The sequence below is a fragment of the Vicugna pacos genome, chromosome 34 (genome assembly GCF_048564905.1).
Source record: "Vicugna pacos chromosome 34, VicPac4, whole genome shotgun sequence".
Classification (NCBI taxonomy): Eukaryota; Metazoa; Chordata; class Mammalia; order Artiodactyla; family Camelidae; genus Vicugna; species Vicugna pacos.
Genome location: NC_133020.1, coordinates 8,551,931 through 8,575,096, shown reverse-complemented (window position 1 = coordinate 8,575,096; position 23,166 = coordinate 8,551,931). Strand labels below are relative to the sequence as shown.

General features: G+C 37.3%; 1 protein-coding gene across 6 annotated transcripts in view; it reads right to left on the bottom strand.

Annotated features, from left to right (window-relative positions):
• C2CD5 (C2 calcium dependent domain containing 5) overlaps positions 1 to 23,166 on the bottom strand; it is a 77,332-nt gene that overhangs the window by 16,288 nt on the left and 37,878 nt on the right. For all 6 annotated transcript variants that reach the window (XM_072954659.1, XM_072954662.1, XM_072954658.1 and 3 more), the window contains 11 exons: positions 18,260 to 18,374; positions 15,576 to 15,671; positions 12,901 to 13,092; positions 9,259 to 9,445; positions 6,179 to 6,343; positions 4,555 to 4,695; positions 2,351 to 2,414; positions 1,924 to 1,985; positions 1,625 to 1,723; positions 1,070 to 1,159; positions 549 to 636 (listed from right to left, as the gene is read on the bottom strand). In XM_072954659.1, coding sequence (XP_072810760.1) covers positions 549 to 636; positions 1,070 to 1,159; positions 1,625 to 1,723; positions 1,924 to 1,985; positions 2,351 to 2,414; positions 4,555 to 4,695; positions 6,179 to 6,343; positions 9,259 to 9,445; positions 12,901 to 13,092; positions 15,576 to 15,671; positions 18,260 to 18,374 — 1,299 coding nt within the window. The remainder of the gene's footprint in view (positions 1 to 548; positions 637 to 1,069; positions 1,160 to 1,624; positions 1,724 to 1,923; positions 1,986 to 2,350; positions 2,415 to 4,554; positions 4,696 to 6,178; positions 6,344 to 9,258; positions 9,446 to 12,900; positions 13,093 to 15,575; positions 15,672 to 18,259; positions 18,375 to 23,166) is intronic.

Sequence of the window (23,166 nt, the reverse complement as noted above, 5' to 3'; positions counted from 1 at the left end):
TGAATATTTATTTAGCCAATAAGTCATTAAACTTTAGAAAGTATACTATTTCCCTCTCCTTTTTTTCCAAAACGCATAAATGGTGTCTAGTATTTTGGGTTTCTTTGGAACATATTAAGAATGATGCTTCCTAAATTTTACTGGATAGAAGGACAATTCTGAAAATCTGCTGAACACTTTAGGACCTTTCCTGAGAAAAACCCATGGTGCTTACTGCATCGGTAGGTTCTCAGATGTCTTTGAGGATCTCTCCAGAGTTCCCAGGATGGGAGCCTCTAAATTACTGAAAAATTAATATGCTACATAATGTAAGTCTAAAAACAGCAGCATTCTCTATGTAAACATCAGTCGACTACCTATTCGTGTGTGAAAAAGATCACGTCAGCCATATGCTTATCCACATGGTTATCTCAATAAAGATAAACAGAAATGTGCCAGCATCTGGTCAAGAAACAAGCCATTGACTTATTCTGCCGATCCTCCGTATTTCATCACTGAACTACCACATCGACAGGCATGAGCTATGCTTCCACGCATCACAGGTTTACCTCTTTGCAATGACTTCTCAGCGTGTGTTTTTGCGGTTTGTAAAGCCTGATTTTTGTCAAAAGTTATTGCAACTGCTGTGACGGTAACCTAGAATCACAGAAACAGTATGATTAGCAAAACAATCACTCCCCAAATGAGCTCCTTACAAGTATTTTTCAGTGCCATGGAACAACTTAGACACTAACTGGCTAACGTGCCTTTTCACACATAAGTTCAGATATTCAGACCACAGCTAAGCCGAACATGTATACCTAAACCTAGATACTCCAGAAAGAGCTCAAGAACCTTCTCTAAAAGATGGGGCCTGGAGAAACCCCACAGAAGCACACGTGTGTATATGCTGGAACACACGTGTGATTCCACCTTCAGATAACCAGCGTTCACAAAAATGAATACCCAGTCTGACTCACACTAATATGTTTAAAAACACCTTATACTTATTTAATTATGGCAAACTTACACTATTAAAACCGATCAAAGTTAGACATCTTCTTTAATAACAGACTGACTCTTTAATTACCTGAATTAATTCATCTTCTGGGAGAGACACTGTGAAATTTACATGGCAAAGGCAACAGGGGATCATAGACCGTAGCTTAAAATACAGGCTCTAGACAAAAAGAAAATATTAGGAACATCACTTCTTTTAATTTAAACATTTATAAAAACTGATGTTTAATGCATATTATGGCAAATGAAGTTTAAGAGATTAAAACGCTCCTGTTTTGTCTACTCTTACATTAAGAATACATTTTTAATATTTAAGTGGACAATAAGATTTAGTCACATTTGTAAGTCATTAAAAAAAGAAAAAAGGGTTTTTAAAACTGACACATCTGGATTTTTATCAAGCTTAAAGTTACGAAATAACTTAAAGTATATTTCTTTTAGAAGATGGTATATTAAGATGGAGAGGACAACTTTAGCATTTTACTTGACAGCAGATTAAGATTGATCAGTAAATAAAAATAACTTGGCCTGTAACTGTGTAAGGTGTTCCGGCCCACATAACCCCTTTCTTAAATTTCACGATGCTCAGGAGCGTCTAAAATACAGTTAGTAAGAAGATTCTTACCTTAAGCAAATTTTCACAGAGATCATTGAAGTTCTTATTGAGAGCTTGATTCGTCAGGTTGAGGCTGCTTAATCGGATTACTCTCACTGATGTGAACATCTAAACACAGGGAGACACGAGAGCACGTCTATTACTTTTAACTAAATACTGTTAATAAAATAAACAATAATAACTAATGCGATAATAAAAAAAAAAGAACACTTTAATTACAATAAGGAGGCCAAAAGGAAAACACACATTAAGAAGAAAATTGCCAAAATCACATACACTGTATTTGCTTAAAATTAAGAAAGGTTTACCTGTATTTCAGATGTCCAATTATTTATACCAGGCATAATTTCTGTATTACAACTATAAAAGCCTGTCAAAATAAATTATAGTTAAAACATACAATATTTCATCCATTTTTGTGTTAGTAATATTTTTTAATTATTACATAAAGTTCTAACTACAAGATCCATTATTCTTTTTTCCTAAAACTCTATACCTTTGGGAAATTATAGACCATCTTAATAAATAATTAGGTAAACATAAAAAGATTAAAAATCAGTTCACCTAAGTTCTAATGTAAATATTTTTAAACTATGTGCTTTTGGAGCAGCAAAAAACATGACAATGCAACACTTGATAGAGCCTTTAAAATAAAGTTAGTGCTATAACAATTATGAACTACAATACTGATATGCGAAATGAGTCTCAAACTAAAGGTAATTTTTCTCTGTTCACCTGAAGGAGGCGGAACATCAGTCAGGAGAGAATGTACGTCTTCCATAGCATCTGTGTCGTCGATCTCAAAATAAAAAGATTAAAACTATCACATAAGTAGTAAATATATAATCATTTCACATTTAAAAAAATTGTTTTTATTATTTATTAAAGAGAAAACATAAGGGTCAAGGACAAGCAGAGCCATGTTTTCCTAAATTAAAATATAGAACTTGAAAAAAAAGTTTCTAGTACCTGTATATTTCTCTATATTATGAATACTTATAAATATTTATACTTATAAATACTTCTAAATGAAATCTTTTACATTATAAAGTATATTGAATTTTAAAAAGTAAGCCTTTTCCTGAAGCCTTTATAAGGGCATGTTTCAAAAGATTTTTTTGTTTTGTTTTGTTTGTTTTTGGGGGGGGTGGTAATTAAGTTTCTTTATACACTTTTTAATTAATTTTTTATTTTACTTGATTTTTTAGTGGAAGTACTGCGGCTTGAACCCAGGACCTTGTGCATGCTAAGCACACAAACTCTAGTAGAGCTATACCCTCCCCCCTCAAAATATTTTCAAAGATAACATAAGCACATTACCTTTATTTGTTTAAATTAATAAAGTACAATTAAAAAAAATCTTTTGACTGAATATAGAACTGTTTTAAAATAAAATTACATAGGACTAAATTTAAAGGTACGTCTTAAAAGAATAAGTCCAAATTCCATTTTTCCGACACAGTGTTCGGTTGTGGATTATAAACGGTGAACACACCCAAAGGGACGTACACTGACATTCACCTGTACCCTGGGGTGTAAGTTCTGACTCACGCCCTTGGGATTTCAAGCACTACTTTTCCCTGCACTTCACCTTAGCTGCCGAGTTGTGGCCCTACCTCAATCCACTGTCCCCCAGGTACTCCGCATGCAGATCTCAAGGGTTTTCCAACCGCAATCCCGCCTCCCCGCCCGTCTCCTGCTGAACCCACGCCTTCCCCTCAGCGTTCTGCCCGCACCTGAAGCACTTCTGTTCTCTGCTTAGCCTGGATCCCAGGATCAGAAACTCCAAAAACGCTCCAGATCAAAGTTCAAGCAATGCTAAGAATCACCTGGAGGGTTTGCCAACAAACTCCTGGGCCCAGCCTTGAAATGTTCATTCACCAGGTCTGAGGGATTTGTGTATTTCTTACAAGCGCCTAGACGCTGCCGCCGCCGGCACAACACACTGGGCAGCACTGCTCGGAGCGGTCCCTGGAAACTCCGCGTCCTTAACCTGACACATTCTTTCACTAACTTCCCTTTTGCCCCCATTCTCAGGCTGAAGAGAATATGAGAAAGAGGCACGAATCCACCCAGTCTGAGTTTTCTACCAGGTAACACCCTCACCTCAGTGAAGTCTCGCGCACCCCACAGCTGACATCCTGACCACAGTCACAGGCACTGTTCTAGAATCTTCCAACCCCCAATCCCAACCCAAAGCAATTCCACCATCAGCTCCCTGCTTTACTGAGACCCAGGCATCTGATTTTTTTTTTCTCTCAACTGACACTTTACCGGAAAACATTTCTAAGGATCCTCATTTATTTTCCTTTCCTTCAATATCAAAGGAAGATTATTTATCTCTTCCAAAGAGATTCTAATCACTCCAGAGGGGAGGGAAGTGGATCTGTGAGGGCAGAGGCTCCATAAACAAATCATGCCCCCTTTACTCTCTAGGGAAGTTCATTCTGAATGTATTTTTATCATAAAAGTTCAATTACATCTTCTGAATTCAATAGGAAACCACTACAATCAGAATTCATAGTGCTTATATTATTACCTGTAAAATGCTACTATAATTACAGTAACATAACATATAAAGCAGGTAATAATTACAGTTAATTATACTAAGTGGAAGAGAAGAACTTTCTTATTTAAGTTAGTCCCAGTTTACAAAAACGGCTCCAAAATTTTAATATTTAATTTCATTTAAACCCAAACATTAATTTTTCCAGAACCATCTACATTATTGTATCAGTCATCTGGTGCTAAACAAAAAAAGCATATTACCAAGTTCTGATATTTTTCAAGCTTTCTGTAACTTCTATAATAAAATATTAGTTGATATTTATAACAGCTGTAATGGTACAGAAACATCACACCAGTTTAGGATCTGACTGTAAAAACACATATCTCGTCTTCCAAAAACTTAAAAAAAAATTAGTCCAATACAATAATACCTCCAAAACAAATGCATCTTTTTTCCCATGTGAAAGGTCCAATTCGGCAACTTCATCAGAGCTTTCTGACTGCGATCTCAGAAGTCTTGAGCGTTGTCTCGGTTCTGGAATGGGTGACCCTATAATCTCTTCAGACATCTCCTAAAAGAAATATAATGGCTTTGTATCATGACTGTCTTTTTCTGCTTTGGGGTTTTTTTGGGGGGAAACTGCAGTCCTATCTTTTTTTCTTTTTTTCAGTTGAAGTATCACTGACATGTAACATATTAGTTTCAGGTGTTCAGCATGATGATTTGATAGTTGGACATTTTAGTTTGGTTTTAAATTTTTATATTTAGTAGAAAACTACCAGGGGAGGGAGTCTGTAAAATGTATTCAAAGTCCATATTTATAACTTTTGTGACTAATTAACCTTTTACAGAGTACATAGATATTTCCTTTAATTAATAACAGCAATCTTGATACACTAATCCATCCATACATTGTCACAGACATGGCGAGGCAATACTGACACCTAGTGTACAAAGAAGACACTACAACCAGTAGGGAACTGGCAGTCCTTCCAGCCTCAGAAGGTACTGTCTACGCAGCATTTAGAAGTCCTAATAACCAATAATTAGAGATTTATAGACCCAAATAAGATTCTAATCTTTTCTATTTTACTCAGTAGGAACGTTTCAAAGCCCCAGATAGTAAAATGGAGAATATAATATATGTACACATATATATATATAGATACATACATTATGCATGTATTTTGCTGTGCAACTTACTAAGCTAAATAAACTTTGACAGTTACAATCACAATCTCATTGAGGTCAGTGTATGGTGCAATCTTACATGGGTTTGTAAGCTTTTACCTATTTTATAGCCAAAGATCACAGCTGACTGGAGGTTCTAAATATCTGCTGTCCACAAGGAATAAATACCAAGAGAATGTGGATATGTGAGCACAAATGCAAAAGACATAGCCTGTTGTTGGTGTAACAAAGCTATCTTTTAAAAGGATCAGGAAATTATGTTTTAAATGCTCACTGCTCGTGTATACCTTACGTTAACCTGCCCCATATAAATCTGACAGGGTGCCTATTACAGTGACTACAAAATGAGAAAGTTAAAAACTCTGTATCCTTTAATGTTTTTACCATAGATAAGCAATCTTTCTTTTCACTAAAAAAAAAAAAATTTTAAACCATTTATTTAGTCATCCAACAAGTATTTATTAAGAAGCTACTACTGGGAGGGAGTGGTCTGGCCATGAGGAACAGAGCCCTGATGGAAGGTCATTCTGTTGGGAGTATCAAGCAAGAGACAAGAGCCAAAAACACATCTCACACACAGAGACACACAGAGATAAAAGAAACAGAAAACAACAAAACAAAGAAGGGGGTAGGAAGTCCCCAGAATTGATGGGAGAGTTACAATTTTGTAAATAGGGTGGTCAGAGTTGGCCTCCCCCCCCAGAATAAGGCATTTGAGCACGGACACAAAGGGAGGTGAAAGAATGAGTAATGAGGAGAGCAAAGCCAGGCAGTGGGGGAAAAATTTCCTTAAGATAACCTATAAATATACTAATATCTAAGCAATAACTTACGTATTCACAGTGTTGATTGATTTTACTTACCGGAGGGTTGATTTCATATAGCTCTTTATTCTTAGCAATCGTGTCGTTTATCTTCTTCTGCATGTGAGATATGTGCTGCTCGTAGGAGCCATCGTTAGGAGTCTTGCCGGCAATCTGAATACCTCCGGGCGTCGGTAAGGCTGCTAAGTACACACCTGTGGCCGACTGGTGAAAACAATGGGGCTATAATCAGAAAAGTGCCTGAAGAATAACAGTCCTTACGTTTTCATATTCAGGGATGTGGACTTCGCCCTGCAGGAGAAAGATAATCAGCACCAGTGTTTGCACAGGACGTATGTGGAAGGGCCCAGAGGAACGGCGGGTGGTTTCTGCTGGCGGGCACCCTGCGCAGCTCGGGGACGGCCGTGAAAGGCTCGTTTACTTTCCACTGCGCACCCAACTGCATTTCAAAGGTTTCCCTTGTAGTCGAAAAAAATAAACAGCACTGAAACAACAGCTTAGGAAAAAGTGATTGAAAGCTGTTAAAAAAGTAAAATTTTTAATGAATGAGAAGTCTACCTTTAAAGTGGCAAAAGGAGAAGGGAAACTTCTACAAAGCAAGTGAAGCAGGAAGGACAGGAAACTTAGGCAAGACCACACTCGATAAACGTGGTGGCGAGATCTGAATCTGTTTCTGACTCCAAAAACCAAGAACTTTTCACTATACCATCTTGCCTCCATAATCAACGAGAAAGAAAACTTCGTACAGATTTATTTTAAATATTTAATCAAAGGACTATTAAATTCTGACTCTGTAATAGTACTAACATGCCATTAGTACTGAAAAACTACTAGGGGAAATGCAAAACAATACACACACACACACACACACACACACACACACACACTCCTATGTGCATTTATGTTTATATATGCTTAAATAAGCAAAGCAAAGCAAAAAAAATGTAAAAAAGCTTAAACATCAAATTGTTGACATAAAAAGAGCGGAATGGGGAAAGAGAAGATAATCCTTTAGCTCTGGATACTTGTACATTCTGAATTGTTAAAGTTGTTATTATTATTACATTAAACAAGTGCTGATTTTGTAGAAGTCCATCCTAGAAAGGTATGGTGCTCTGTGATGAAGTCTGTACCGCAGATGAAACTGACCCCCAGCTCTCCCTCCTGGGGTGCTCATCTGTGCCCACGACTGCACCCACGACCCAGCTCAGAACGCCCTCTGTGCCACATGCAGTCTTAGGGCACCATCTCTAGCACCTCCTGGACTGCATTCACCAATGAGGCAACAGCCCCAGAAGACTGACGACACAAACTCTGGAACGAGACAGGCGAGGGCTTTGAGATCGAGTTCTGGTCCATGTAACCACATCACATCACTCTGGACAAGTCTCAGCCTATCGCGGCCTCCGTTCTCCCCTCTTATAACGTGAAGATAACCCCACCCTCGCTCTGGAGCGGCAGGGCGCCGGACACCCAGGAAGCCCTCTTCAGAGACTCGCTATCGTGGAAGCTACTCTTGGGACCTCGAGATTTAACTGCCCGGCTAAAACAGCACAAAGATCAAAATCTCAAACAGTTATAATTCGTGTCACTAGTGATCAAGAAGACAAAATTATTAAGAATCATAAATGACAGTATTTGAGGCCGGCATTGAAGGATTACACCAGGACCACAAACTGGTTTCCTGGGGCTCAACCATCATTTGATACAGTTGGCACAACATCCTCTAACCTTCCGAATCTGAACCAAGCTCCGAGTTCCCAAGACACTCACCAATAGCCACAGTTTTGCATTCAGCCCAACTACACATTTATGTTATGCCCTTGCTAAGCACACGAGTTTTCAGATGGATGAATTATAATGAATGCTTTATTCCCCAAGTTAATCTAAATATCAAATATTTTAGTATGAATCAAATTATCTTATTAATCACTACAAACTCCTCTTGTTAAAAACCTGAGATTACCCAATTAGCTTATCATCATTACACAATTATCCCTTACATACAGAAATTTGCATATTTGCCCTTATCTTAAGAACAGATGAAACAGGAAACAACTTAGCATTTTATCTATAAATTCATACTGAGAACAAGAATCCAAGTTCCATAAATTTCTTAAGATTACATTTCTATGCATGTCTCAGAAAGATGGCAGAGAATACCAATTTGAGAAATGCTGGTGACACAGACAAAAATTCTGGCTGGCAAAATGTCTAGCATTTGAGAGGATTTCCATAAACATTTTGTAGGCCTCGAGTTCTCTGAGTCTCAGACAGTTCTCACTTTCTCCCCTGACAACTTTCTAGTCAGAACTTACTTTCTAACAAGCTAAGGTGAGCATGAAGCTGAGATAAAGAACTTTTCACTGTCTCACAATTTATTAGCACTTAAGAAATGTATTTTATTGCACATTCTACTACTGGTCACTGGTGCTTGTGTCTCAAATGCATTGCTTTATTTTCTCCATTAAAACTAAAGACTATTTCAGGCACAGTGGTCCACTCGCTCAGGAGTGACTCTATCCCCCAGAGGACATCTGGCAACGTCTGGAGACGGTGCTGGCTGTCACACTGTGGGGAGGATGTTAGCATCTCGTGGTCAGAGGCGAGGGATGCTGAACATCCTGCGATGAACAAGACAAAGACAGCCTCCTAAAACAGAGTTATCCAGCCCCAAACGGCAACAGCGCCGAGAAGGAGGAACCCTATTTTAGCAACGTATAAACAAGAATAAAGTCCAGAACAACGATGGCCAACTTACTAAACAAGCTGTACACGGTGATTCTTAGAAATCTGACTACAGAGGTCATGATCAGAATGCAAAAATATAGTAATAACAGAAATATAAATAGATAAAACTTATATAATAATTTATTAATTTAATTTCAAATAATAATTTTATAAATAAATATAAAAGTATTTGAAAGCCTATCACTAGATTTTTTTGCTTCTATATAATATCCCTGTAATGCTTAAGTCTTGATGCCAGTTCCTCAGGTAAGTCTATTTTATATATTTTTTTTTCCTTTTTCATTTTTAAAAGACTCTTTAAATCACATGAAAGAGAATGTACCACAACTACAGGAATCACAAAACAAAACCAAGACCTCTAAACTCACCGCTAAGCCCATGAGCATGTTTTCACCCACTGAGATCTGGATTCTCAGTCCAAATAAAGCGTTCATTCCTTTGAGTTTCAGCTTATTCATCAGCTGAGTGTGCACTTCATACTCCATAAATGGCAGCAGATTACTGATAGCTGTGGCATTTGCTTCTGCCTGTGCTTTCTTTTTTAAGCGACACAACCTGTTAAGGAAAACATTTCATCAGTGGACGGTGTTCTTGGTACAACCTTAAGAAATATCCAATTTTTAAAATTTTCTAAAAGTCCTGTTTCAATAAACAAAAAGGAGAAATCTCAAATGAAATAAACACAGATCAAAAGCACTAGAGAATATAATTTTAAATCTTAGGTTTCATAATTCCATGTGATCATATGATGGGTGGATAGCAGAAGGAAAAAGCTAATTTACTCATTTAAAGAATAAAAACCTTAACTTGAGTATCTACCGTGTGCCAGATACTGTTTCAGGTGGTGAGCACTGATCGATGAATAAAACACAAAGTCCCTGCTCATGCTCATATTCCAGTGGGAGCGGAGAAGGAACAAACAAAGCAAGAAGGCGACCACAGATAATGCTTAAGAATCACGTGTGTGCAGAAAATAAATCAGGTGAAGAAAGTGACAATAACCATACAAGCTTCAAAGCAGAAGCGACAACTGGGCTGAGATTGTAAAGACACGATGGAACTGGAAGAGCCAGACAAAGACGATGACAGAATGGAGCTGGCAGAATGGAGTCGAAGAACCAAAGGAGATGACTGTAGCTCAGTTGAGGGGAGCAGAGGTGAGCGCAGCACAGGTGAGGTGCAGGTAAGCAGAGGTGGGATCACCTTAGGGGTTTATGGGTCATGGTAAGGAGTTCGATTTTATTCTGCCAGCAATGGGAACACCCAGCTAGGTTTTTAAGTAGTAATATGATGAAAAGGAAACTTAAGGACATCACTTATACTGCTACACAGAGAATGGAGTAAAGATGAGAGAACTGACGTGGGAATGTAGACAAGAGGCTATTTAGGTGGGAGACAGTGAGCCTGGACTGAAAAGGCAGCAGTGAAGATGAAGGAAAGACTCTCGAACTGGCAAGTCAGGCTATTTAGGCCAGGAGTCCTCAAACTTTAGCTTGCATCAGAATCACCGGGAGGGCTTGTTAAAAAATAATTACTGGGCTCCATCCGCAGTTTCTGATTTAGCAGTTCTGGCACAGAGCCTGAGAATTTGCGTTTCTACACATTCCCCCAAGGACAGTGATGCTACTGGTCGCGGGCACACTCTGAGGACTGCTGCTGAAGACTAATCCCCTCCTCCCTGAAACCAAAAAAGCTGGGTAAATTATGTATTTTTAAAAATCTTCTTAAAAGCATCACAGGACCAGGGCAAGGGGAAGTGTAGGGTATAACTATAAGGAGGCAGCACAGGGAAGTTCTTCCGTGGTGGTGGAACCGTTCTGTTTCTTGAATGTGGTGGCGGTTTACACAACTCTACTTGTGGGATAAAACTGCACAGATCTATACATTTATACACAAATACAGAAATGAATGCAAGTCTGAAAAATGGAAAAACTGAATAAGGTCTGTGGCATAGTTAAGAGCAGCATTAACAATGTCAGCTTCCCAGCTGGCACTCAACCACGGCTGAATCAGATGTCACCAATGGGGGGAGCTAGCTGAAGGGGATGAAAGACCCTGTACAATCTCTGCAACTTCCTGTGAGTCAAAGCAAATAAAATGCAATGAACGATAACCAGCAGAAACAACAGAAGACAAAGAAATTTTAGATACTGAAACGATCAGTTACAGAATCAATCACAGACTATGTAGTATGTGATATTAAAGAAAAGAAAACTTCCAGAAAAAATAGACTATCAAAAATTAAAACCCCCAATTAATAGGCTTAATAGCATATTAAAGACAACAGAAGGGAGAATTAAAGAACTGAAAGATAAATAAGAAAACATCCAAAATACAGCATAAAGAAACCAAAAGATAAAAAATACAGACAAAGGAGTAACAGACATAGAGGAGGTGGTGAAAAAGTCTAACATACTTTCAATTGGAGTATCAAGAAGAGAGAAGAGTTGAAACCTAGGAGAACTAATCTAAATTTTTTCTAAAACACATGAAAGACACCAATCTACAGACTCAAGCAGCTCAATGGGTAACAATTAGGATGAAGGGAACTCCATGCCTGACACTTCACAGGGTCACAGGAACCTGCAGAAAACCAAAGGCAAATGGAACCGTTCACGTGCAGCCTGGGGAAAACAAAACAGGCAAAACCCTCACAGGAACAACAGTCAGTCTAACAGGCTGTTTCTCAACAGCCACAATGAAATCTAGAAGGCAGTGGAAGGGTATCTTTGCTGTGTTGAAAGAAAATAACTGCCAGCCCAAAATATCTTTTAAAGATAAAACAGACACATTTTCAGACAACCAAAAATAGACAGTTCACCACCAGCAGACCCACCAAAAAAATACCTGAGATAGCTCAGGCAATAGAAAAACTAGAAGTGCTAAATGGAGGTCTATGGAGAAAGAGGGAATGAAAGCAAAAGCAAATGGATGAGAAATGTATTTTAGAGGAGAATGCAACATGCCTTTGTAGTAACTTTGATGTGGGTAGGTTAGGAAAGAGGACACTGTCTGAGAATGCCATATTTGGAATGAAGAACTGGATGGAGCGAGGGCTCGTTTCTTAAAATAGAAAAGGCTAATATGAAAGAAGTGGAAAAAAATCAGCAGTTCAATTTGGAACAAGTACGAGATGCCTATGAAAATGGGGTGTGAAGTAGACGGGGAAGTGTATGGGCCTGAAACGCAGAAGCAAGCTCTGGAATAGAGCCATAAATTTGGCAGTTGTAGACTTACAGACAGCACACAGACTTAGAGGAGTCGATGAAGTCAACTAGCTTCGAGAAGAGGGTCCAGACCCATGGCTCTCAAGGACTGAGAAATGAGGAGGCACCAGGGAGGCACTAGCAAGGAGACTGGAAACTATACATACAGGTAGGCAGAAAGAGGAGGCGTGGCAAAGTGAAGTCAAAGGAGTTTCAAGAAGGAGAAAATGATCAGCTGTGGGATTGCTGATGAGATGCCAAGTAAAAAGAGGACAGAAGTGCTCACTGGATTTGGTAACCTGGTAGCCATCCGTAACCTGGATAGTCACAGCTGTTTCCTGTGTGCCTACCACAGTTTAGCATTTCCTACTCCAGGACACTTTAAAAGGAACTCCTGATAGCTAGGTGAAGTTGTCAAAGAAACACTTCAGTGTACCGTTTTTTAAATGGAAAAAAAAAATCAAATTTTCCAAATGTGTTACATATTTAATGTTGTTAAAGCATCCTGAATCACATCCTTAGCCTGTAATGGGTTAATTAACAATTCTCATAATGATGAACACTTGTACAGAATTTCAATGTTTAAAATTGTTTTTGCATAAAAAACTTAAGAGTTTCATAAAGAGGATTTTTTTCCTCCCAATTTTCCATACAGGAAAATACAAGGTTTGGACAGAGCTGCCTAGCCTGTCTGAGCAGTAACACACAGGTAGGAAACAGCAGAGTAGATATCTGAAAATAGGTCTATTTGACTCCATACCCCATTCTCCCTCAAGGATCCCAAATATTGTCTCTAAAAAGTACCTTGCTTGAATGAGACAACCTTTTCCTATAACTGTCGCATCCACTGGCAGGTCTATGGTTGTAAAGAGAACATCAGGAACTTTTTGTTTCCTGCAGTTGTAGCAATGGGTGAGATGAGCTGGAAATGGCATATTCAGTTCATCGTATGGTATATGGCAAAATCCACAGCCTGCAGGCAAATTTTCTTCTAGCCTATATAAATATGGTAAGAAAAAAAAAGCATCCTTGAAAATTGTACACATTTTTTCAGAAATATATGTTATATATACAGTACTTGCATACAAGCTACACCACAACTTCCACCACGGTAGGTACCACTATGACCAGTAAGAAATGACCACCAAATCAGAACCATACACTTCGCTATGAAAGAAAAAGCTTATATAAGTAGAAAGTCATTTTGCATCAATTTTTATGTCTGACGACTTATCACCTGACAAAACCCATGATTATCCCTCAGGTTTTTCCTTCGGGATACAGCATAAAAACAAATGGCTAGACCGTAAGGCTGACATCTTCCTACTGTCTGACAAATAGGACTCAAATACAATCACACAAAAAAATTCTAAAAGGAAAAAAAATCTTTTTTAACCAGACAACCTAACAATATGAAAAACATTACGGTTGAAACCAATCTATTTAAGAAGAAAAAAGTAAGTCAAAGACAGGCATAAAATAAGCTACAAGGATGTGCTGTACAACACAGAGAATGCAGCCAATATTTTATAAGAACTATAAATGGAGCACAGCCTTTAAAAACTGTGAATCAGTAGGTCGGATACCTGTAACTTATATAATATTACACAGCCTCTATACTTCAATAAAAAAGCAGGCATCCTCTAAGTTTCTAAGTTACTCCCAGACAGAACTCCTTTCTTGTTGAGATGGTATTCTGGCCTATTAGAAGTCAAAGGGCCATCGGACAGATCTGGGGAGCTGTGTGACCCCGACCAAGCCATTTAACCTCTCAGAGCCTTTTCCATCCCAGAACAACAATATGTATCTCTATAGAAAGGTTCTTTTTTTTTTTTTGAAGATTAAGTAAGAAAACTAGCCAAACACACACCCCCTGCAATATACTGCATGGCAGAGAGCAACAAAAACTAGTTCCACTCGGCCTAAAACCAACCTGAGATAGTATGCAACGTGCTCAGTCACACTAGGTACTAAGTAGCAGACCTCAGATTTTAATGCCACTTTGTTTGAATCCAAAGCCCCTATGTTCCAAAAGGGTACAAAAAATGGGACCATTTTTAACTCAAAGCCTGACAGAAATTCAAACAAAAGTCGTATAACATAAGGCATAAAAAAATTAAAGTATTAAAATTTATGAAAGCATTTGAAATAGGGAAGGTACAAAAGGGACTCTCTCCAAATATTGGTATCATAGGGAATTTTTTCTTCCTTCTACTCTCCTATATTTTTCAGTTTCTCTAGTAAGCACCAATAATTTCATAATAGAAAAGAAAAAGTTTCCTCTTTGACAAACAGGGATGGTATCTGTTGCATCAGGCTGCCACTTAAGAGAATTCACTGTGTCCATCCAAGCCACAGTACCAGAACAAGCAAGCGGCACGGGAAAAGTCACTTGTTAAATGAGGCTTCTATCTCCTGAAGAATGAAATCTACCGACATATGTGACCACCAAATGGCGGCAGTGGGACAACTTACTGGCAATGTCAGTTTTCTCAACAGAATATTCCAGTTGCTTAACAGACTTCAAAATTTCCCACCTTCATTTCCCTATTTACTATGACTTTTAATGCTCTGAAATATACTACGGTCGACATCCGTTTTTAACACTGACAAAAGAAGAAACTGACCAGGTCTTCTGTCTGCCTACCAGAGCTAAACTATTTTTCTTTCCTATATAGAGATCTGCAAATTTATATTAAATTTGATCACATGCAGGTTTTTTTTTTTTTTGCTTTCTTCCTTAATACACACTAATACATTAATACTGGGAGGAAGAAAGCAGATGATGCACACTGAGGTAAAGAGTATTTAAAATTTATATTATTTGGGTAAATTCTGGCACCAAACTAATAGTTTTCTGTTCATAAATTTGATCATTTCATCTTTTTATGGGAAGTGCTTATGACATTTACAGAAGGTAACAGATTAAAGGGACAATTATCAAATAAACCAAAAAGTAATCTCACTTTACCTAATGCTTTCACTTTTACTTTCTCTTTCACACATATTAGTTATATTTCACTTTCCATGAAGCTCTTTATATATAATTTTCGTACAACATAGTGTTTTGATTGTTTTGTAAATTAAGAATTTTCTTTAAGAAAATTGTTTCATAACCTTTTTTTCTGTTTTGGAGGTAAGAGAAAGGAAAAGGAAAGGAAGAGAAAAACCAAACCAGAAAAATTATTTCTGCATTGTAGCAAGCAAAACAATGTATTCCTGAAACTCTTCAACTGGTAATCACATGGGTCACTTATCATGATACTAGAAATAATAGTGTGTATCGTGCAGTGCAGAACCCAATACGTCTCTGTTGCTACAGATGAGGTGAAAAATCAGTAAAGTGCCTGGTCCTGATTTCTACGCTGCACCCCTAAGACCCGCCCTCACAGAGAAGAACCGTCCCAGCTCTGAAAAGAAGACAGTCAGTCCCTCCCTTCTCCACCCTTAAGGAAAACAAGCCAGGCTGTCACGACAACCTCTGTTCCAAACAGCCCTCCACGGTGCCATCCTGCAGAAATCTAGGGTTCAGTACAGCTGCCGTGCCGGACGCGGATAAAATACAGACCTCTTCGCTATAAAAGAAGAAAACATAACACGTTAACATTTTCAGGCAATCTAACTTCGGAAAATGTTCAATATCAAAGTGATCACAATTAGACTCTACTACATACTAGTATCACAGGATTACCTCCTAAACCTAGGATAGAAAATAGAAGTAATGTTGTTAAAATGGAGAGGGTAAGAATTCTTTATTTGTAGAAGATAAAGTATAATATTAATAACAATTGATTCCTTTAAAATATGGTAAAGCTGAAAAAGACTAGAATGTTTCAAAATAAAAGTAGAAATAAACTATATTGCTGAATCCAGCAATAGCCCATTAAGCTGTATCAAAACACTCTTTAAATACATATTCAATTTTATTGAAATTATTCTAAAAGCCCAACTACGTAAGTATCTGCATTGCTACAGCTTCATTTAAACTTAGTAATAAAAAGATACATATCTGAAGCAAATAATATCCCAAACGTACTAAACAGAGCTTAAGCTACATCATTATATGTATCACAAAAATTGATTTTCAAAAGAATCCTTTGTTGTATATCACCCAACTTGAAAGCCAAAAAATTAACCTACACAATTATTGAATGAGATCACCCAAAGCTAATGAGAAAAGGAGCAGCCTGGGGACACAACACCAGAAACGAAGCATAAATGGACCAGGAGAGAGGACATCAAAGAAATGGTCACTTGATCTGTGAGAGGCCAGGCTTACAACGTTTAAGTGGGCACTGAGAACATCCGAAAAATAACAGAGCCACTGAAGGCACTGCATCAAGGAGCTACAGGAGCAGGTGCGCATCTCAATGAATTTAACCCAGTAAGAGTAAGTAGGACGGGTCAGAACAGAGAAAAAAAAAATTAGTGAAGACGGGATTTAAATACAAAGATTTCTTGAGGTCTAGAGGGAAAAGAGAAGCTTGTTCCAGATGAATCCAAACTTCTAATTATTCATTGGATGCATTTCTGTAGACGCCTACCTCTGTGATTTCTCTCCAGTCATTGTACACGTGCTATTCATTTGGCCTTGAACACTCTCCCTGTACCTTTTCTGTTCATTTATATATTTCATACTCATCTCTCGAGATTCAGTTCAAGCTTCAGTTACATCATTAACACTTTCTTCCAATCCTACGTCTAACCTCCAGCCCTCTGGGATCCTAAAGCATCCTGGGATATCTCTATCCATAAAATATATTATACTTGTCAAAATTCTCCAGAAGACTGTGAATCTGATGGCAAGAACTATGTCTTTTATAACCACATCCCAAATACCTGAAGGCTGTATGACACAAAATCCATCAATGAGGCAAGACTACCCACTGGGGCATAGGGCAGGATAAGCCGAGCATAGCTAGGAGTTTAACAAGAGCAGAACAGCTACAATGGGAACAGGGAGTTCCAGACTATCACACATGGTGTGCTCAGAAGGTGGAATGGCGTAGCTCTGCAACACCCTCATTAACTACAGTCTAATTGTGCTTCTCCAACAAAAGTGATCGCCAGAACCGCAAGGGAGTGATGCACACAAGAGCCAGCAGCAAGAACTGTCCAACAGAAGCTGGAAAAGTAAGACAGCCGACGGTCAAACCATTTCTAGGGGGTATCTTTTATAAAACTTTTGAAGAAATGGAAAGGAGGGTTCAAGGATGGCAGACAGCAAGTAAAGTCAGAACCTGAGTAAGGAACTAGGAAAACTCTTGGTGAAAGTAACGGTCAAAACAAACCAGGTGTAAATGAGCAAATGGGATGGGTGGAAAAACATCAAGTTGCGATCCAAGAGTGAGATTTTATGGCTCCAAATTTTTAAAGAGGAACAGTTTCGAGCCATAATGAGGTCCAAAATAAGGCTGAAAGTCAAGTGGGGGCAGAGGACTTGAGAATGAGAAAGGACAAAGCTAGGCTGTGAGAAGGGAGATGTTCGTGTTTAGCTGGAGGAGATGGGCAGAGTAGTAATTAAGAAAGGCAGGAGAAAGTTTTGGAAGTAGAAAATTCTGAACTGTGGAATGGCATGGACTTTTAAGGAGGAGAGGTTGTCCAAATGAAAAGTAGGAGTAAAAGGAATTGAGAACTAAGAGTATGGCAGGCCCCCTCCTAACTGGATGGAGTTAGGAAGGACGATTCGTTGGCAGGAAAGTTCAGTTACAGTTAGTAAAAGAAGACAGAAAGAGTTTACACATGAACTCTAAAGACACGTGGCAGTTCATTTACAACAGATCAAGTGTTCCAAAATCCCAGAGGAAGGAGTTAGTGGAGTCACAAACTGGAGTAAAGTAGGCCTGGAGTTAATATCTGCTATGTGCCAGTATTATATTCTCATTTAATCCCTCAAGAACCTTAATTGATGGGTGGTTATTCTCTCCAGCACAACATATAAACTGGGGCTCAGAAGAGTAGAGCAACTTTCTCAAAGTTTCACATTAATCAAATAGCAAAAATGGCATATGAACCTCAGTCCGACGTACTCTAAAAAAAAAACAATGCTCCTGGATCACTCCACTATTCTTCTTTCCTCTATATTTGCATAAAGCTCTTCCCCTTTCAGATGACAATCTGTAAATTACACCATCTAGAAAATCAAGCCGTTGTTATCATTTACCAGATGCTAGTAGATTCACTGTAGCCCACTACGGCATGACAGCCTAACGCTTTGGCATGTGATTTTATTTCTTGTCTGATTTCTGCCCACCACGCGTCTCGAGTTTCTGGTTCATCTGAAAAATAAATTTTAAATCAGTTCACTACTCAATAGCACATTGTCTACTGGAACAAGAAATGTTTAAAATAAGCAGACTCTGGAAGGCAAAGAAGTACTGTTCTACAACAGCTTTGAAAACTCCACATCTTTAAAATGCTACTTCTCAAAAGGCTGATGGACACTTTAATCTGATGCTACTTCTCAAAAAGTTTAACATTTTAAACTTGATTGCTAGAAAATAAACCACCTAGTTCTCTTTGCTTTATTACTTTAAGGGGCATCTACAGGGGCTTATTTTATTAGATACAACTTAAAAAGTAGACCCAGAGTTTCCAGATTCTAATCTTAAACTACAAGGACATCTCATGTCTCACCTCATGAGTGAACACCTTATGAGTCATATCCATAAATTTAATTTAAATTCTAATTTCACTTCCTGGTATCTATTTTTTTTTTATAACACACTATATTCTGGGTTCTTTCCAAGGCAAAGATTTGTCAATGTTAAAAAAGAGAAAGCCATCTATAGCCAACCTTCTAAAGAGATGTGGGTCCTAAAGCAAAGTGACAAGAAATGAGGGGACTGGCCAATTCAAAATAAAGAAAGCAAATACATTTAAAAGATTAATACAAAGAATTTGGTTAACGTATACTAGGACAAATTTCAGACAGAACACTATAACTCCATATATGGCTCTGTCATTAAGAAAGTGCCTTTGGATCACAGAACTGCACTTTACAATCGCAGAGAAGCCCAATACTGCTTGGAACGGAGCATCATAAATGGAACATCTGTCACACATACTTCCTAATCACTTGCATTTAGCTGCAAACTACTGGTGAGCAGCAGCTGCATGTACAGTAACTTTTTATGTGCAAAGATGTTAAAAACGGAAACAGTCTATAATCAGCATATTCGAATTTGTTTCTTTTTGTGGCCAATTCCGTTTGGGAACAATTTGAAACAGAAAAATCTTCATCAACTCTAAACAAGATGCTAAGCTCCTGTCGTAAATTTTCCACGTAAAAGGCACTATTAAAACTGAAAACCAAACAACCCAAAAGCCTCCTTTTTTTGAATCTCAGGACACAGGCAGGTTTCAAACACGTTTTTTTAAAAATAAGGAAAACAAGTAGAATCATACTCACTAGTAAAATACTGAAGACAGCAAGGTACGAAAGGTTAAAAGGCTTGTTATAGCTCACATTCCTAGGATGTGATTTTGTTTCCTCCACGGGGAGGAAACCAGCAAAAGGGAGAAATGAGGAGATAAAAGCCAGGACTGACAAATGAGGCCAGCAGTTCCTGATTTAAAGTTCTGGATCCAAACAGAGCTACCTTAAGACTTCCTTTCAGAAGAAAAGAAAGCAATGCAAACTCCAGGAAACTGGAGAAAAGATCACAGTACGAGATAAAATAAAGAAAGGAAAGAAATAGGACATATTACAATAGGGTATTAACATCAATATTATGAATTGAGATGTGTGAGGGAATTCGGTGGTCTTATTTTGCACATACACCATTACGTTAGAGAATTTCTTTATAATTCTAACTGAAATGTAGACATTAACAGCACAAATACACTTTCAAATCCATTCTCTCTTTTTAAGACATACATGTTTCCAGACCAATTTGGACATCGAATTAACATCATCCTTTCCTAATAGGGAATTTCTGTATCACAGGACAAACTATTATTCAAGTAGTTGCTCAGTCCATCAAATTATTTATGATTCTCTGAAAATAGATACCACAAATAATAAGAGAAATATACTTCCTGAAAAGCTACGTAAAATAAAAAGTCTAACTTTTCTTAACTGTAATAGAACCTGCTATTTATTTTTTAAACCATTCCAGAAGTTTAAAATATTGTTTGCTAAGCCACATAATTGTATACTACATTTTTATAAAAATAGATCTTCTCATATTAGGTTTGCCTACATCTTACTATGAGCAACCCATGATAGCTTTTTTGTTTTAAAAATGAATTTTACAGGAAGTAGTCTGCAGTATTTTTTTTAATTAATGAAAAACAGAGGAAGCTACTGATATTAAGTTCAAGAGCTATTTATTTAGAAAGGTCAGCATGCCTAAATGGAAAAGTATGTAATAAAAATTACTATGAGATACATGTAACCACAAAGAATACAAAGTTTATTTACATCAAACTTACCTTGGTATAACACATAAAATAATCAGATAATTAAACCAAACACTATGAAAGAATAAGTGGCTGATTTAAAAAAAGAAACAAAACAAACAGCTGAATGCAGCGCCGAGTGGAGCATTCATATTCTTCTGACAAGTTCACAAGCAGCCTTTATTTTGACACATGAGCCACACAGTTGCACATGGGGAAGCCATTGTTGTGTTTAACAAAGTATTTACAAGTTTGATAAAAGCTCAAGAGTTAACATCACAGGGGGGCTAAGGAAGCAAATGGCATATGTCCACACTCCAAAGAATTTCTTAAATTTGGTTTTTGGCTAAAGCAAAAGCTCAAAGAACGAAGGGTTTTGCGAAGCAGATTCAGCAGACAGGAGCCAGAAACAGTGGGTATTTTGGCGCATGCTTGGATCAGGTGACAGTACAGACTGAAAACTATGGCAGCTCACTGAAATGGTTACAGAAAGTAATGGCCCTAGATTCTAGGTGGAAGCAAGGCAAGCATACAGTAGGAGCACTTCATCACAAACTAGCCATTGGATTAACAATAGTTACCTACAACTGTAAGCAAGAAGCCAAAGGATGAGTTTTTTTGGCTATTAAATTTAGGGGTTGTTTAATTAAGATAAATCAATTTATTTAATATTACAGGAAAACTAAATTTATCTTCAAAGCTTATATTATACTTATCCCAGAGATGAGCCAGAGACTATTCAAGCAGTAACTATGATTCAGCCTAATTTATGGTCGCTGAAAATTCAGGAATGTCATAGCATTTGATCTCTATTAATGGAATTTTTAAAGCTTAAAAACTGCTAATTACACTTCTTAGAGGAAACGCATTAGTAAATTTGAATTGTTTTATTCACCCTACAAAAGTAAAAACTGAGGATTAACCACACTTATATAAAATGCAGAACAAGAAGTCTGGCTTAAAAACTGACTGGCAACTTTACAAGCCATATATGAAACTGGATACAACTTGGTCTCTTGAAGGATATACAGCTGAGATGTGAGGCTGCCAAAAAACATTCCAGAGATGTCAGGAAAAAATATCTTCCCTTTGAATACCACGCTCCTCCCAATACTCTACAGCATTATTTATAATTATAAAAAGATATCATTTGGGGAGATGATAACATTAATTATACAAATTAGAGTTCATACTATTTTATGTTTTTCTTCTTTGGGTCAAAACTCCTCATAGATAATATCAGAAATCTTTTAATATATCCTTTTAATTGTAAGTATGAACTGAGTTCTAGATCGATACCTCACTGATGCCTCTTTTAGGGGTAATGGCCTTCTCACTTGGGTTGACATCACAATTAACTCATTTTTCTGTTGTTAGGTTTTTAGCGCATAGCCATAGTTTGATATCTTGCCATCTTTTTAGCATTTTATCTTGTTTTTGAAGTACAGGTGACACTAACAGAGATTCCTCAAATGACAGTAATAGTTTACATCTCAAAAAAATAAAGAACTGAACACTCAACCTAATATGTGTTCATAAAACTCAACCCCTTTGAGGTTTTAGAAATTATACATTTGCAACTAAGAAACACTGACTCCCTAAATTGTTAAATTTAGTTCTATTTTTATTCAGCTCTAGAAGAGAGTAACTCAGCCCTCAGGAATCTTTTAACCTACTTAAAAGAAAAAAAGGAGGAAACAGTTATTCAATCTAATTTTTAAATAAACAAGAAAAAGTGTTAGGTAGGATTTTTAATACAATGACAGTCTATCTTGTTAATGTACAGCCTAAAAAGCTACATTCTCAAATACCTAAAAGTAATATTCCAACCTAAAACAACCTTTTGAAGAAGATCAATTTCTCCTAACGAAACAGAAACTGGAAAGTTCAGACTCAAGGGAGTATACACCTTCAAATTGGGTTCTAGGACCAGACTAAGAAGAATCTCACTGCAGAAGAGGTGATGTGCAGATTCAGAGCAAATATCAAGATGTAATTGGAATATTAGGATGCTGGCTGGGATATGATCCATTTGAACCAAGCTAGAGTCTTCACTGTGTTAAAAAACAAAGTCAAATATGTAATCTACTCCTTAACTGTGAAATTTCACTCTTCATATATATAATGTAACTGTAACTGGAGACCAGTTACATTATTCTGTATAGAGAGAAAATGATCTATTACATTTACAATATGCTATAATAATGTAATGGAATATCCAGTTACATTTTACAGATAAATATATAAAGAGTGAAATTTTACAATTAAGGAGATTAAATATCTGACTTTTTTTACAGACAGTAAAGAATGGATAGTAATGAATATCCAGTTACATTATGTATAGAAGGAAAATTATATATTATATTTATACGTCACATTACATATAAAGAAAAGCTCACATATCATACATGCTATATTTATGCCTTCTTGAACTCTATGTATAGACTTCCTGAAAACCTTATTTAAATCCTAAAAACCAAAAGCTGCTTAATTACTTCAGGTTCAGTTTGCACATTTCCTCATTACTGCCTCTCAGATGTACAAAAATAACTGCTGAGACCATTAGCAGAATGTGAGTTCCAAGAAAGCCTATCTCCATGTAACTAACACACACACACACACACTCACACACACACACACACACACACACACAGCAAAACAACGTAA